The sequence below is a fragment of the Acanthochromis polyacanthus genome, chromosome 3 (genome assembly GCF_021347895.1).
Source record: "Acanthochromis polyacanthus isolate Apoly-LR-REF ecotype Palm Island chromosome 3, KAUST_Apoly_ChrSc, whole genome shotgun sequence".
NCBI lineage: Eukaryota > Metazoa > Chordata > Actinopteri > Pomacentridae > Acanthochromis > Acanthochromis polyacanthus.
Genome location: NC_067115.1, coordinates 34,387,094 through 34,402,899, shown reverse-complemented (window position 1 = coordinate 34,402,899; position 15,806 = coordinate 34,387,094). Strand labels below are relative to the sequence as shown.

At 37.7% G+C, this 15,806-nt stretch overlaps 1 protein-coding gene across 1 annotated transcript; it reads left to right on the top strand.

Moving 5' to 3' along the window:
• The first annotated feature begins 943 nt into the window (after positions 1-943).
• Positions 944-13,730, top strand: tmem154 (transmembrane protein 154). Its single transcript, XM_051945546.1, has 9 exons — positions 944-1,185; positions 1,978-2,070; positions 4,213-4,239; positions 4,352-4,408; positions 4,546-4,731; positions 5,173-5,227; positions 8,351-8,427; positions 8,881-8,923; positions 12,703-13,730. Exons 1-8 carry the CDS (start codon positions 1,116-1,118, stop codon positions 8,910-8,912), a joined length of 597 nt encoding a protein of 198 aa, XP_051801506.1. The 5' UTR covers positions 944-1,115; the 3' UTR covers positions 8,913-8,923; positions 12,703-13,730.
• Positions 13,731-15,806: the final 2,076 nt, after the last annotated feature.

Sequence of the window (15,806 nt, the reverse complement as noted above, 5' to 3'; positions counted from 1 at the left end):
CTATATTTGCCCGTAATAGTCAAAGACATTTTTTTGTCTTTCTTTGACCCTTGTTTAAATGCACTTGTGCTTTTTCGTGTAAGCACTTTGGGAGTCAAATTCCTTGTATTTGCACTCATATTTGGCTAATAAAGCTGATTTTATTTCCGTTTGAAAATGCGAGCATGCTAACTCACTATACTAAGACAGTGAACATAGTAAAAGCTGCACCTGCATGTTAGCATTGTCATTGTAAAGGTCCATTTGGCCCATAATACTGAAATAAAAGCTTACAGATCTGCTGGGAGGGCACTTGTTTTAAACTTAGTAAAGTTCTACCGTGCAGTCCTGAGTTACTTTAATCATACTTCTCATCGATGAGTCTTGAAATATTGCCCAACTTCCTTTAGACTGGTAAAAATCCCCGTATTCACGAGAAATACTGCAGTCTAAATGTTTCTGAGCCATTGTTGATGTTCTGATAACAGACACAGCAGATAGCAACCACACACCACAGACATCATGTTGGAACACATTACATCTCCACATGAAGACAAAAATTGCAGTCTTTTGAAAGTGGGCCAGCAGCCCCTCTCAGCCCATAGATAATCATAACGGCATGACCCTCAGATGCATGATCTGTATTCTACCACAACGGATGACTTAGGATCCTGTTGGAGCTCGTATCCATGGACAGATCAACAGGCAGAACGCAGCAGATTTAGAGCTCTGCAGCAGGTTGCTTTATGTGGCAGTCAGGTGACACATCTTCTCAAGAGATACCCGACCAGCTGGCACAAACTGAGCAGCCTTTTTTTTTTTGCTTGCTCAAAGTTTGTTCAGCTTCCCCCTCACTCTGTAGGGCCGCATACCTAACCAGCAGGAATGTGATTGTGCTGCAGCCGAGGAGCCGTCAGACTTGTGGCTACAAGCACACAGCTGATTGCATCACATCCGAGTGAGTTATCTGCCTGAGTCTGAGGGTGTGTTTGTGAGAGAGAGAGAGAGAGAGAGAGAGAGAGAGAGAGAGAGAGAGAGAGAGTTCCCCCCCTTCCTTCCAGTTAGCATATTAAGTCAGATCAGGAAGTGTGATGGTGTGACAGTACAGAAGGAAACGGGCACACAATGGCACTAAAATGAGAGGCCCCCGGCTGAAGACCCGTCTGCTGCTGCTGCTGCTGCTGCTGACCTCTCTGACTGGCACAGGTATGACTCAAACTTCAGCTTCTCTACTCACTGAATTCAGGCGAAACAAGCTCTTTGCACTCCTCCGTCGCTTCCCTGCTCTCGCCTTTGTTCTTCAGTTTACTGTTTCTAACTTTGTAACACCTTGAAGGAGAGTAGAGCTCATTTATTACTCATACTAAGACATTTTAAGAACTTTTGGTACTTTAATTGTGATTAAAAACACTAGGAACTGCAGAAAGATTACATTGTTGGTTTGAATCTCAGTTTTATTTTGGTTTCAGTCACTTTAATCCAGTTTTGGTTAAAACTAGGTCTTGTTTAGAAACTTAATCCCTCCTGCATGGCAAAGAAATCTGGTTTTTCAGCCTTTAAATGCTCAGACTGCCCTAATCAAACGTCACAGGTAGATATTAGCATATTTCAAAGTCAAAAAGGTTTTCTGTTTTGTGTGAAATGTAGATTTTTCGTCAAGCTAGAGAAGCATTCACTGACAGTCACAAACTGACAAACGTTTGCCAGGAACAAGTTGCTACATCCCCACCTCCTCCGTCCGGTACAGGAGTTTTGCAACAGTTTTGATTTTTGTTGCAACCATTAATGAAATCTTGAAGACGGAAGTCCTCAGTTCCTGTGTGATCTGACTCAATATCGGGGCTCCGATGCTGATGTTGTTTTTGAAACTGTCCACGTGAAACCATCATTGGCACGTGTGTTTCAGTCTTAGTATGAGCGCTGCCAAAGTTCCCCCTTGAAGTTTCATTCTCCTCTTCCATGATACGACACAAAGTAATGAGAGCTGTTGAATTGCAGCACTTTGTCAAGAAGATGAGGGTGCAGATCCTGACACTGTGGCAGAAGGAGAAGAAGGACAAAAGGTGCCGGAACCTGAACCAGAAATCCCAGGTGAGATGTGAGAAATAAAGCACATTCCACAAATAGTAATTCACTGTGCTGCCAAAAGTATATGGACTGGTGTGTATTCATATTGAATTGTTTTTATGAGTTAGTCCATAAGACCCCATAGATCCAGTTATGAAAACATTTTGTCTCTATGTTGCATTTTATATTTAACCAAATAAAAGTCAGAGTGAGCTTACAACAGATTCCAAACAGCATAGACTAAGACAACCGTGACATCCGGTTTACACTATCCTGTTATAACACTTAAAAAAGGCTCAGAATGTGTCTCAGAGTCTAAATATGATATATTTAGTCACAAAGATTGACTAAAGGTAATCTGTTTGGACCATTTTTTTTTCATTTATTCTGTAGTTTTTGTCTTATTTCCCTTAATTTGAGACAGCAGTGGCACGGGGAAATGTAGTTAATCTAGTTTTTTACACTATGTTTATGTATGTCTCTCTCTTAAATCCTGAATGTGCTGCTCTCTATATAATAATTAAATTATGCTTAAAGTAAAAACTACAACATTTCCAAAGACCATTGTAACCTTGGAGAGGCTCTTATTTAGAAGTTTAACCCAACAGATATGGAGGACTACTAATAGATATCAGTCTGGGATGTGTTAGAACATGTTTTAAGGCTTTCTGAATATCACTAGTTGTGTTAGATATGTTCTGCTGAAGAAGCCAATACAACATTGTACACTGTTGATGGAGGCGGCCATGTTTGTAGTCCTTCCTTCTTAGTCCAGTATCAGTCCCCTGTCAGTCATTGATTGCCATGGTGATCCCCACCTTTTCAATAGAATAGAATAAAATAAAATATCTTTATTGTCAGTGTGTTTTGCAACAAAATTGGTCCATTTTTTGGTGCATAACATATAAATGCAAAATGCATATTTAGATAGCATTTACTGAGGCCCAGACAGTTAGTGTGGGTGTAAATAGTAGTGAAGTCAACAACTTTAGCTGAAAGAAATTCTAGATTTGCATAAAAATCATTAAAGATATCAAAATTTGGATTTAGATGAATCATTTTCAAAGCCTTGGCACCAGTTTAAACTTGGAATGAAGTTTCTACTGTAAAATCTGCCAGAACTACAGGGTTCCAAAGACGGCTGACAGTTGTACCACCAATTCCCCCTTCCAGTTCAATGAACCCACCAGTTCATTTCAAAGGGGATATTTATCGCAGTTTTTAAAGAATGTTGTAAAAACTATACAACAAATCGCTACCACAAGCCACAGTATATTATTACCAATCGAGCCGCATGTTTTGATATATGATTTGTTTGGATTTTGTCAAAGCTGTGGGGGTAGTTAGGTGCCGAAAACTGTGTCGGAAGAATCTATAAGAACAATACACCTGAGGAATAGTTAGAAATGTGCTTCAATTATGACAATTTTGACGTCATGTAAACCACGTGAGATTTAGAAGTGAGTGACTGATCAATAAGTCAGAGACTTTAGTCTGGAATACTCTTTTACTCAACATTGACTGCAACTGTCACTATTATAGTTTCATTCTACTTTTTGTGATCCTCAAAAAATGTGGTTTTGCTCAAATGTGCTGATTTTTAAGAACCCATTTCTACCCTTTTCTTAAAAACTCATTTTATTATAATCAAAAAGAATTTTAGATTTGTCTCTGGAACAAAGGAATCTGTAGATAAACACTTTAGATAACATGAGGGATATGGCCTTGAGGTTATTTTATTCTTCTGTTAATTATCTCACAACCTCTCAGATGGGTCTTGTGACCCGAGTTTGTTCACTGGACAGTAGAGACCGGCTCAACAACAACAAAAGGCTTCTTGCACACATATCTAATAATGTCAAAAGGACAAATTTCCTGCAGAAAGACTCCCACTTTTGATTTGTAAAGTACATTTTGTACATCTACTTGTAATTAATGTTTTATAGTGTAACGTACAAACACTTTAACCTAAGTAAATGATCTGATAGGAAAAGCACTTCTGTCAAACATTAGCAGCATAGCGACAGTTTATATATTGTTGTTTTTGGAATGAGATGTTTGAAAACCACATTAGGCTGAAATGTGATTGGCTGTCCGCATACTTTTGGACCTGTATTATGAGCTGACAAGATTGTAAATCTGTTGTTCCCAACTGTGTGATTTCAGCAACAGCCCCCTCACCCACAGAACCAGGTAAGGCCACAACTTCTTCAGTGACTTCTTGACATCATATAGTGAAGTGAAAACATTCAGATGATAAAAAAAAAAAAAAAAAAAACACCTCATGATTTTTTGTTGTTTGCAGCTGACGAGAACACAGAAGACCACAGCTCAGGAGACAGTCCTATCACAGATGACGGTGGTAAGTCAGATCAACATGCCAGCACAGAAATGTGTCTAGATTACTCTAAATGTATAAATAAACACCTTTATGCTTGTTGTAATCACTGGGCTAAGTGAAACAAAACAAAATGCAATCATCCTGATCTGCTTCCACAGACGTTACATTAGCAACTACAGACTACTCCAGTGTCACAGACTCGACCTCTGTCCTGGGGGAGGAAGAAGAGGGTTTGAGTCTCATCATCATCTTGATTCCTGTGGTGCTGGTGGTCCTAATCATCGGCATGATAGTTTGTGGTATTTTCATCAACCGCAGATGGAATAAAAAAGCAAGAAAACAAGGTATGTCAATCACAAGAGGAACCACGTCTCACTGAAAACCGGATATTTCTCCATCTAACTCTGTACATATTGTGGTTTTTGAGTGTTGAAAATATTGATAACTGCTTTTATAACTATTTTCTGCTTCATGTCAAATGTCCTGCTACGACATGAAAATGTCAAATGAGTTTTTGATTGATAATACTACAAAGCTATGTGTGGCTTAAACGCACTTTATATTGTATTTTGTAATAAAGAGCAGCCTAAGTTTTAAGTTGGACATCAGCCTCCTAATATATGTAATCAATATATTTAAAAAGTCAGCAGTTAACTCTTTTTCCCTGTCTGTTCTTAATATCTACATTGCAGCTCAACATATTTAGCTTCTGGATGTTTTAAGCTACTGCATTTATGTTGAACCCATGATATTAAATATAACTTCCACCTGTTCTCTCCTCACAGAGCTCAGTAAAGAAGATCCATATTTGGATGGATCCAGCACAGAGAAGGTGCCAATGTAAGTGCTGAGAATTTAATCAACTTATCTGCTTTTGAAGGACTGTTGGCAATCATTCAGAAGAGACGTGTCATCTTAGTGCCCAGTGTTTTGTAAGAGTTTATTCTCAGTGCGCAATTTCCTGTTCCCTGTCTGATGTTGTGTTGTCATATGTTTTTCATCCATATTGTCTCATTACTCATGTTCACTTCACTGAACAAACATGCAGAAACCAAAAAATCCCAATAAATACAAAGAACCATTTCTATCAATATGTAGTGCAATAATGTTCTTTACCTCCCATGGATCATAACTCAATAAGGAGAAATCACTTGTTTTTTTTATTTTGAACAAAAAGCATCTTAAAACTTTTTTCAATATGCATTGGAATGACGTACATATGACATATTTTACATGACATTGATTTTTTTACATTTTACATTTTGAATTTTTGTCATTTTATGGAATGATGTTGGTAAATGAACATGAGACCCCTCTTCTGTTCAGGGTGGGTTTGCAATTATATGTGAAATGAACAATTTTCATTTTAGATGTTCACTTCAAAAAATATTTTGAACTATTTTTGCGGGGCATTTTTTTAAATAACTTGAAAATAGTTCAATTTGACCCACAACATAACGGGAGGGTTAAGATGTCCAACAGGGGACTGATTCTCAGACATTAAGTTAATTTCTACCCTGGTCAGGTGTGGCTTTAAAGGACAATGATCAGATAAAGCGACCAGATACAGATACACTACCACCTTAAAATTAAACTTTATTAAAATAACACAGTGCCATAGATGACATGAGACAAATGAGAACAGGCTGTTGGAGGATGAGACAGGAACTTGAATGTCCACAACTTCAACATTTGTTATTTATGGGTGTGGCAGCAACAGCTGAAAACCCACAGGTACAGGAAACATCTGTGTTAAAACTGTTTGTTCATTTTAGTTTAGTTCTGTTTGAGCTCATCTTGTGTTTAAAGTTGCTTTATATTCATGAGATTTTAGTCTTTATTATATCATTACTATCATTCAGACTGTGTCTGACAGGGTAAACATGGTGCCCAAAATGTCCGCCATAATTTTGGCAATAAGCTCTTCAGAATGAGTTTCACAGCACTCTGCAAGCACCATTGGTAACCTTATTAACTCTGTGTGTAGCAGATGTGTGACTCATCTCTGACTCGAGTCTTAATCATTTTTTTCCGCTGTTGTCGAACTTAGTGGTTTTGTGATGTCGATTCTGTTGTTGAAATGCAGTGTGTTAAACAACAACTGAGTATTCGCCCATGTTGCAAAGGACGGATGATATTAGGCTACATTTATATTTTTTAGTTCAGCGCACACACTCAGCTGAGCTCAGCACACCTCCATTAAAGACTAAAGGTATCAGTTAGCTTGAGTTTGAGGTTTTTGCTGGAAGCAGCAGTGAAAACAGCAATTAATAAAAGGACAAAAAGCACCCATATTAATTATTGGAGTTACACACCAGAGAAGATGAAATACGCTGAAACAAGAGTTGGATCAAAAGCACTGTAAAAATTAATTAGCAGAGTAACAAGGAGACCTCACAATATTGCTAATAAGCTACATTAATGCCATTATACTTTATTTCTAAGAGGAAGCAAAAAGAAAACAAAGCTTAGAATAACATTTAGTCATCATATTAGGTACAGAACACTAATTGATCAAATAAACTTGCACATTGAATCTCCAAGAGTAAAAGAAAAAAGAGTTAAATGAATAACTGTTAGCGCTAGCTCACCAGTAAGTTGGCTAACAGTTAGCAAATGTTAGCAACACATCAGCTAACTGCTAGCTTAGTAGTAATTAGCAGTCACAAATCAACAAATCAGCTACCTAAAAATAGCAGAAGATAAAATATGTCCAACAGTATGAACAAAATGGTAGATACACGTATTTATTATAACTAGCCTGAGTACCCAAGAACTGTACTTAATTTTGATGTACTTAAACTTTCCTCGAGTTTTCTATGTTTTGCTACTTTATACTTCCACTACATTTCAGTAAAAATATAATACTTTCTGCTCCACTTTATAAGAAAATATAGTTTATAATAAGATACAATGCATTATCCTCCACTTTATGAAACATATACTTAAGATAAAATATAATACTTTGTACTCCAATTTTAATTAAGCTACATTTGATAATAAAATATAATACTACCTATGTGCTCCTGTTTATAATAGCATATACTTCATAATAAAACAGAATACTTTGTACTTCACTTTGTCATCAAATATATTTAAGAATAAAATATAGTGCTTTCTACTCCAGTTCATAAAAAATATAATACTTTGTAGTAAAATAAATACTTCATAAGGAAATATAATACTTTCTATTCCACTTTCTAATAAAATATAATAGACTACTTTATAATAAAATGTAATAATCCCTATTCCACTTTAGTTACTTTTAAGAGGAAGATTCTATAAGGATTCTATAGGATATATGAAGCTTTTAAAATACAGTGTGTTGTTAGAGTTTAAACCTGTGATTTACAACTTTTTTCAGCTTTACACATCTAACAAAAAACAGTGTAGTCGAGGTTACTCTTCAGATGCCAGTGAGCTGATGAGTATATTACTAGCTCCACCAATTAGTGTTTTTTTGCCTTTAGCCTTCTTAATGATTTTATTACAACAAAAGTCCCAAACTGAACTGATTTGTGCTTCAGATTTGTGTGTTTTTCTCTTTCTTCTCTCATTAATCATCTGATGATGCCTCAGGTTTTATCTGCTGTCTTTGTACATAAAACTGTGGCTCCACCTGCAGTAGTTACAACACTAACATGCTGCTGATGCACTGATGATTCACTATTAATAATATATAATGACGTCAAAAACTATTATTCAGGGACCAAACCAGTACTTTTGTCCTTTAACTACATTTTACTCAATAGTTGTACACATTTTTTTTTTTTTACCAGAGTACTATTTTTCTTGCAGGAGTTTAACTTATAATGTAGTACTTTTGCATGATACATTTACTTTAGTAAAGGACCTGAATACTTTTTCCACCAGTGATGAGTAACTGCAACAGAATAAAAACAAGGTCAGAAACATTTAAGGTAGTTTGCTGACGTGACTTTTGGCCTCGTTTGTGTCCTCCAGGCCGATGTTTGAAGAAGATGTGCCCTCAGTGCTGGAGCTGGAAATGGAAGAGTTTGACCAGTGGATGAAAAAAGACAGTAGGTTTTTATGACCGAAATAAATAAATAAAAACAAAAACTGAGAAACAGCCTTTTAAAAATACAGACAATATGAAAGAATATTGGGAGAAATACACACAGTTACTAGTTAAACCCAATGTAATCTAATACAACAGCCCACAAAATGTTGTATCTCTAAGACAGTTTGTGGTTCATGAAGGTGGAAATTATTGCTGCTCTGTTGCATTTGGAAGCATCACATTTATTACTTAATAAACTGACAGTTGAATTAGATTTTTATGGGAAATTTTCCCAAGTTAACATGTTAGAGTTTGTCCAGCAGATGTCGCTGTTGATCTGTATGACAAACACTATAACAGTGATTTCTGTGAATTTTTGCTTGTGAAGCATAACTGTGCAGATTACAGTAGTGAAGGTTTAGTGAACATATAAGTAATCTCATGTCTTTGTTCACTGGTTTGTTTGTTGCAGGTGGAGCTGCAGAGGATTCTAAACAAACATAACTGCATTTTCCGTGAGTATACCGTCCAGTTTATGAATACTCACACACATTTTCATCACCTTAAACTAATTTCTATGGCTTTCATTTATAGTGCAAGTGAAGATGGGTGATTTATTTTAATTTCAGAGTCTAAAATCTGCTTTTAATACATAAATGCACATTTAAATGCATGAGTCGACAGAGTTTTCACCTGTTTTCATCATGCCCTTTGCTGCTTTCCTGTGAGCCCGCAGACCTTGTTTGTCAATGCTGACGACTTAACGGTATCTGTGTCACAGCGAGAGAACTGATCTGTTCAGCAAAGAACTTTTAGTGACATGTCCCTGCAAGAGTGCACCCTTAGTCAAAGAAAAACACCTGAATAATTATTGGCGTACGCAACAAGTCTTGCAACCAACAAATCACAGGCAAGGTTGTTGCACAATAATGCCAACACAACACAGATCAGCGGCTGATTTGGGTGCTAAGCCGTCATTTCAAACAGTTTCCCTTTATTTGTGCCAGCTTTTGTTTGTTGTGATGCACCAGCTGGTTTCAGGATCGCCTGCTGATCTGTGACCCTTTCGTAATTACACATGGTACTGTTTGACAGCAAAAAACACTCCAAACATCTGTTAGTGATTACAGCAGGCATGCATGGAAGTGTGATGCAACTTAATCCTGCAATAGTCTCCTTTACTGGAAAGGCGAGGTCAAGGTCCACTCCACTGACTGTTGACCAACCTCATTTACACACCGCTTTTTCTCAGGCTTTTATTACCGAAGTGCTGCAAAGGGCTGGAGGCTACGTTCATTTAACAGGGAGGCACTCGGTACACAGCGGCTTACACAAGAGAACTCAAAACAGAAGTAAATGTGATGTTACTGCTGCTGCGGTTGCACAATGTGATGCCATCTACAGCAGCAGCTGTGCTGTGTTTGTCAGACCTGTGAAATTCCTCTGCAGCCGAGGCGCATGATTTTGAAACCTACCAATCTTTTTGCATGGGAAAGAAGTGACTCTCAGAAGAAGAAATGCTTCTGCTTCCTCTTTAAACTGAGTTTGTTGACAAAAAGTGTACGATTATTTACTGAATGTTGTATTAATTCATTCTGATGTAGTCTTACTGTTCTAAGCTGCTGTGGGGAATGCTTTGAGATAGTTATTTACACATTCAGCAGATAGAGAGCTTCATCTGGAGCCATGTTTCTGTCCACCTGATGAATGCAGATCCAATATTCACTCTCCTTTCAGCTGCCACATTCCATGCCAACTCCTGAGGGAAAATTTCCACTTTTTACTGCTAAATGCTCCATTACATCCACCAGCTAGTTGTTAACATTGTCCGTCTGCATGCTGATGCTGGACAGGCTGCATTCAGTTTGCAGCTGCAGCTCGAAACAAAGCTGACAAAAGTGGGGAGAGCGAACCAAAACAGCACATTTGTGGACTGCAAATTCAAAACTACGAGGAATACGGCAGAGTTAGACTATCACCATCTGTGGGTTTGTCCCTGTGAGTTTTATGTGCACATAGCCATTAAAAAATAAAACATAAACTGCTGTTAAGCATTTAGCACCTTAACAGTAACACACAGAAAAATGCTTCATGTCTACAGGAAAGCAGGAGGACTTTCTGTGTCAATCATGTGGACACCTGGAAGTGTTTGAATAACAATTATACCTTATTAACAAATGTTTGTGTGTGCTTTGTGCGAAGTTTGGTTTGTGTGCTGTGTGTTTTGGCTCGACTTACAGGGACCCTAGGTCAAAGTGTGGGTTGTGTTGTGGTTGTTGCTGTTGCCACCTTCATGAGTTTGGTATGTCTCTGCTGATTCTTTCCTGATGCTGTGTTAACAACACCCTACAATATGTGTTGATGACGACAGTATCAGGCTACGAATAGACTCTACAGGGCTGTCAGTAGATGTGAGCGGCATAGCAGGCCTTCACTGCATAAAGAAAACAGGAATGTACACTGTCTGTCCAAAAAAACAGTCTCTACTTGGGTTTAATTAAGCAAATAGGTAAGAGCCTTCCATGTGATAATTACTGCAGTGATGAATATGTTTCAGCTGCTGAAACTTATTTAACTCTAGCTGATGCAGTGAGGAGCTTCTCATTTCTTAAACAACCATGTTAGAAGACATATCCTGTGGTCATGGAAAGGATGTTATAGAGAGTGATTGTGTCACGGTTTGGAATGTACCCCAGAACCTTAATGTTGGCTACGTGTTCTCCCCCGTACTGTTATGATAGGGAACACACCTGTGGATTCCAGCCGCCATGTACTGAGAATGAGTGAGTGTTTACTGAAAGTTCTGAAACGGTTACCAAGTGTGTGTGCATTATTGCTTCAACGTTATAACAGAAAGGATGTTAATCTGTCTCAGGAGGGTCAAATTATTAACCTGCATCAAGTAAAGAAAATAACTAAGGAGATTTCTGAAACTGGGGCTGCACCTTGCAGCAAGAAGATCCCCGGTTCAAATCTCGGCCTAGGCCTGGGGTCTTTTTGCATGGAGTTTGCATGTTCTCCCTGTGCATGCGTGGGTTTTCTCCGGGTACTCCGGCTTCCTCCCACAGTCCAAAAATATGCTGAGATTAATTGATGACTCTAAACTGTCCAGGGTGTCCCCTGCCTTCGCCTGAGTCAGTTGGGATAGGCTCCAGCACCCCCTGCGACCCTAGTGAGGATAAAGCGGTGTATAGAGAATGGATGGATGGATTTCTGAAACTACTAAGATCAGGTTAAGAACCATCCAGTGAATTATTAAAACCTGATAGTGGTGAACCATCGTCTTCCAGGAAGAAATGTGGTCGGAACAAACCCTTAGATGACTGTAGGAAATCAACAGTAGAACTCAAGGCTGTGTTTAATAGTGAAAGTACGAACATTGCAACACGCACAGTGCAAAGAGAACTTAAGGGATTGGGACTAAACAGCTGTGTCTCTGTAAGAAAACCACTGATCACTGACGCTAATCTGAAAAAAAAGGCTTCAATTTTCTAGGTAGCATAAAGATTGGACTCTGGAGCGGTCATGAGGTCTGATGAGGCCAGATTTACCCTGTTCCAGAGTGATGGGGCATCAGGGTAAGAAGAGAGGCAGATGAAGTGATGAACTCATCATGTCTAGTGTCTACCAGCCTGTGAGGGTTAGGGTTATGATCTGGGGTTGGTCAGGTTCAGCAACGTTATGTTCCCAAACAATGAGGTCAGCTGACTACCTGAATATCCTGAATGACCAGGTCTTTACATCAGTGGAGATTTTCTTCCCTGATGGCATGGACATGCTCCAAGATGACGATGCCAGGATTCATGGGGCTCACATTATTAAAGAGTGAATCAGGGAACATGAGACGTCATTTTCACACATGGATTGACCTCCACAGAGTCCAGACCTCAGCTCCACTGAGAATCTTTGGGATGTGCTGGAGAAGACTTTGCACAGTGGTCCAACTCTCCCATCATCAGTATAAGATCTTGGTAGAAAATTAATCATCTCTGGACAGAAATAAATGCTATGACATTGCAGAAGCTTATCAAAAATAATGCCACAGCAAATGTGTGTCATTCTCAGAGCTAAAGTCAGTCCAATGACATATTAGAGTGTGTGACTTTCTTTTTGGACCGGTGGTGTTTAATGAAGTTTAATGAAGTTGTATTTCAACCCTCGATTGCGGTTTAAATAGCATTCTTTTCATTTAGTTTGATTGGTTAACCTGAACCATAAATGTCCAGTTTTAGCATTTGACCGACCTCTGACTTTCACATTGTCACCCCTCTCTCCTCTGATTCCTTATCTGCAGGTTAAAGGTTGCCTTCTATAAAGGACCCACAGTCAACAGTGCTCAGTCACCAGCTCAGATCTTCTGACCTTTCGACAACAATCCAGCACAGACCACAGGAGTTCATGTGATGGTCAGAAAACAACACCACAACGCCTAAAGGACAACTAAAAACATTACTTTTGTATTAATAGTAAAACAATCAGCAACTGAAATGCATCTGAATGCTTTTTTAAATGCAGCACCTGATAGTCTTCACTTTTTTTATGCCTATTGAACATGTTTAAAAGTTATACAGGTGCATTTACAGTATTTCATGTCTCAGCAAATCAGCCAGATTGAACAATGTTACATTAAAACCTAAAAAAAACTCAGTCGGGTAGTTGCCAAATGTTCCCTGTTCTGCAAATTTACTCTGTTGAAGGGCATGCAGTCAACAAAAAGTGCAACCAGATCAATATCTTCCTCCATCCTCACAGATACGACTGCTCATAGTGTGTCGTTATGGCTTTTCCTCAACTCAAAGCCTCTATGTTGTCTTGCAGTCTGCACGTTTTAATGAGGAAACATCCGACTCGAGACTGTAGCCATGCATGACTGAGAAAACCGCTAATTTGTTATTTTTTTGTCTGCGCAAAGCTGCTTAGAATTTATGGAGAAAGTGTTTTTCCTTTAAATCACAGAACATGAAAAGACAAGTCTGCTGTTTCTCAGGCTTTTGATAAATTATTGCCCATCACTGAAAGAGCTTTGTAAAAGCTGCGACTGATAAGATGTGTATCTCTCCTCAGATAACAGCTCTCAGTTTTTTTGCCTTGAAAGTGTTGAATCCCAGCAGTCGTAACAATGATCTAAATGTGAGCTCCGCTTCCTTTAAGTGTCATTCAGTATTGTGTGGATCTTGCACTGTAAATATGAGAATACAGTATGACTTAACATATTTTTTTCATAGAATGCCTTTTGTAAATATTTCAGATCAGGCACTCGTGTTGTTGTTTTGCCGATGAAGCTTTTATTGAAATTTCAATAAATAATTTCTCCTGATAAAATCGTGATGCCTATTTTTGTCTTTTAGTTTGCAATGAAATGTCACAATTTAGGGATCTAGTGGATGGATCCCCATGAAAGGTAAACTTTGGTGTTGCTTGAACTTTGAACTTTAGTGTCACTGTGTCTGGATTTTAGTGAACTGACTTCTGTTTGCCTTGAAATTTGCTTCAAATGTTCAGTGTCCTCAGGGGAGTAGCTCTACACTGGAAAAAATGCCCCTCTCAAAACAAGAAAAAGATGCTCACTTCAAAGAACTTTTACCTTGAAAAGAGTGAAAAAAATCTGTCAATAGAACAAGGTAAAATGGCTTGGTAAGATTTCTTGAAAGAAGATATGATGTTTAGAATATTGAGATCTTAAAATTAGCTGGGAAAACTTATTTTAAGCGTTTTTTTTTTTTTACCTGGATTGTCAAGTTTAGATGTATTAACCCTCCTGTTGTCCTCATTTATGGGTACTAAAAAATATTGTCTGAAAAAAATTTCAAAAATTCTGCCAAATTTCCCTAAATTTATTAAAATTTGCAAAATCTTCAGAAAATTCCTTAAAAGTTTCTCTTAAAAGTTTATTTAAAAAAAAATTGGCAAGACATAAAAATGTAAAAAAAAAGAAAGTTCTAAATATTTTCAAAAAATGAATAAAAATCTTGCAAAAAACCCACAAAAATATCTAAAGTGATTCCGTATTTATCAGTAAAACATCTAATATTTTCTTTAAGAACATTCAGAAAAAAATCAATCAAAATCCAGCAAATTTCGCTGAATTTTGATTGATTTTTTTTCTGAATGTTCTTAAAGAATCTTTTTTTTTAACATTTCTTTTTTTTCCATCAAAAAATGTGCAAAAATTGCCCCCAAAATTTTGAAAATGTGGAAGTTTTCACCGTGAAAATATTATTTTTGCCGCATTTTCAAACTTTAAAACAGATCAATTTGACCTGCAGGACGACAGGAGGGTTAAAATAAGATCATTTCAAGATTATTTGACTTAACAAGATATTTAAGATGCATTGTCTTCAAACAAGTCCCTCCATCTTGCTGAAATGTCACTTGTTAAGTGAATTTCTCTTAAATCAAGTGAGATGAGACATTTTGACTAAAAATAAACTTGGTAAGATTGTGAGTTTTTGCAGTGTAAAGAGTTGTAGTGATTTGATCATTTTTACTGCAGCACAACTTTCTACCTATCCACGGAAATATCTCCACATCTACATGATTAATTGGCATACAGTTTAGTTCAGACATTCACGGTGCCCAGTAGATGTGCTCTCACGACTTTGGTCATTTCTCTGCTACCATCATGAAGTTGACATTTGTGGTTTTGTGTGAAATGTCTCAGCAACTATTGCGCTGTTTGTTGTGAAAGTTGGTTCAGACGTTCGTGCCAGATAAACTGTAAGAGTTTTGGTGATTCCCAGATGTTTTGTCGTTATTTTAGTGTCAGATACGTTGTTACTTGCAAAATGTAACTCATTAGCCCCAGCTGTACATACTTACTGCTACCCATGAGCATTAACATTGTTACTGCCACTATGTCAGTGTGTTCATGTTAGAATTTAGCTCTAACTATTCACTACAACCTCACACGGCTTCTATTGTGACTCTATGTCTTGTTGAATATGGTGTCTGATGAACATAAAACAAAAAGATTTAGATTTGGGGCATATTCTATCCATCAATGTCTTCAACTTGATGTGACTAAAAACATTTTAAATGACACTTAAATCCATCATACCAGCTAAAAATGGCATAATATGATATATAAAGCAGGAGGGTGAAAGCTCATTTCAACATGTGCTTCTGTCACCCTGTTTCAGCTCTTTTGTCTGCTGCTGTAAATCCACAGATGAGCCTCTTTGAGCTCTATATGTCTGACGGACACTTGTTGTGAAAAGCTGATGGGATTCACACCAGAGGAATGTCTGAGGAAACAAGGACAGACAGTCCATGCAGACCAATGAATACAAATGAGAAATAAAATCCCTTGCTGCATTTTCTGGTCTGGTTCATCCACTGCAAAAACTCAAAATCTCACCAAGTCTATTTGTCTTATTTTTAGTCAGAATGTCTCATCCC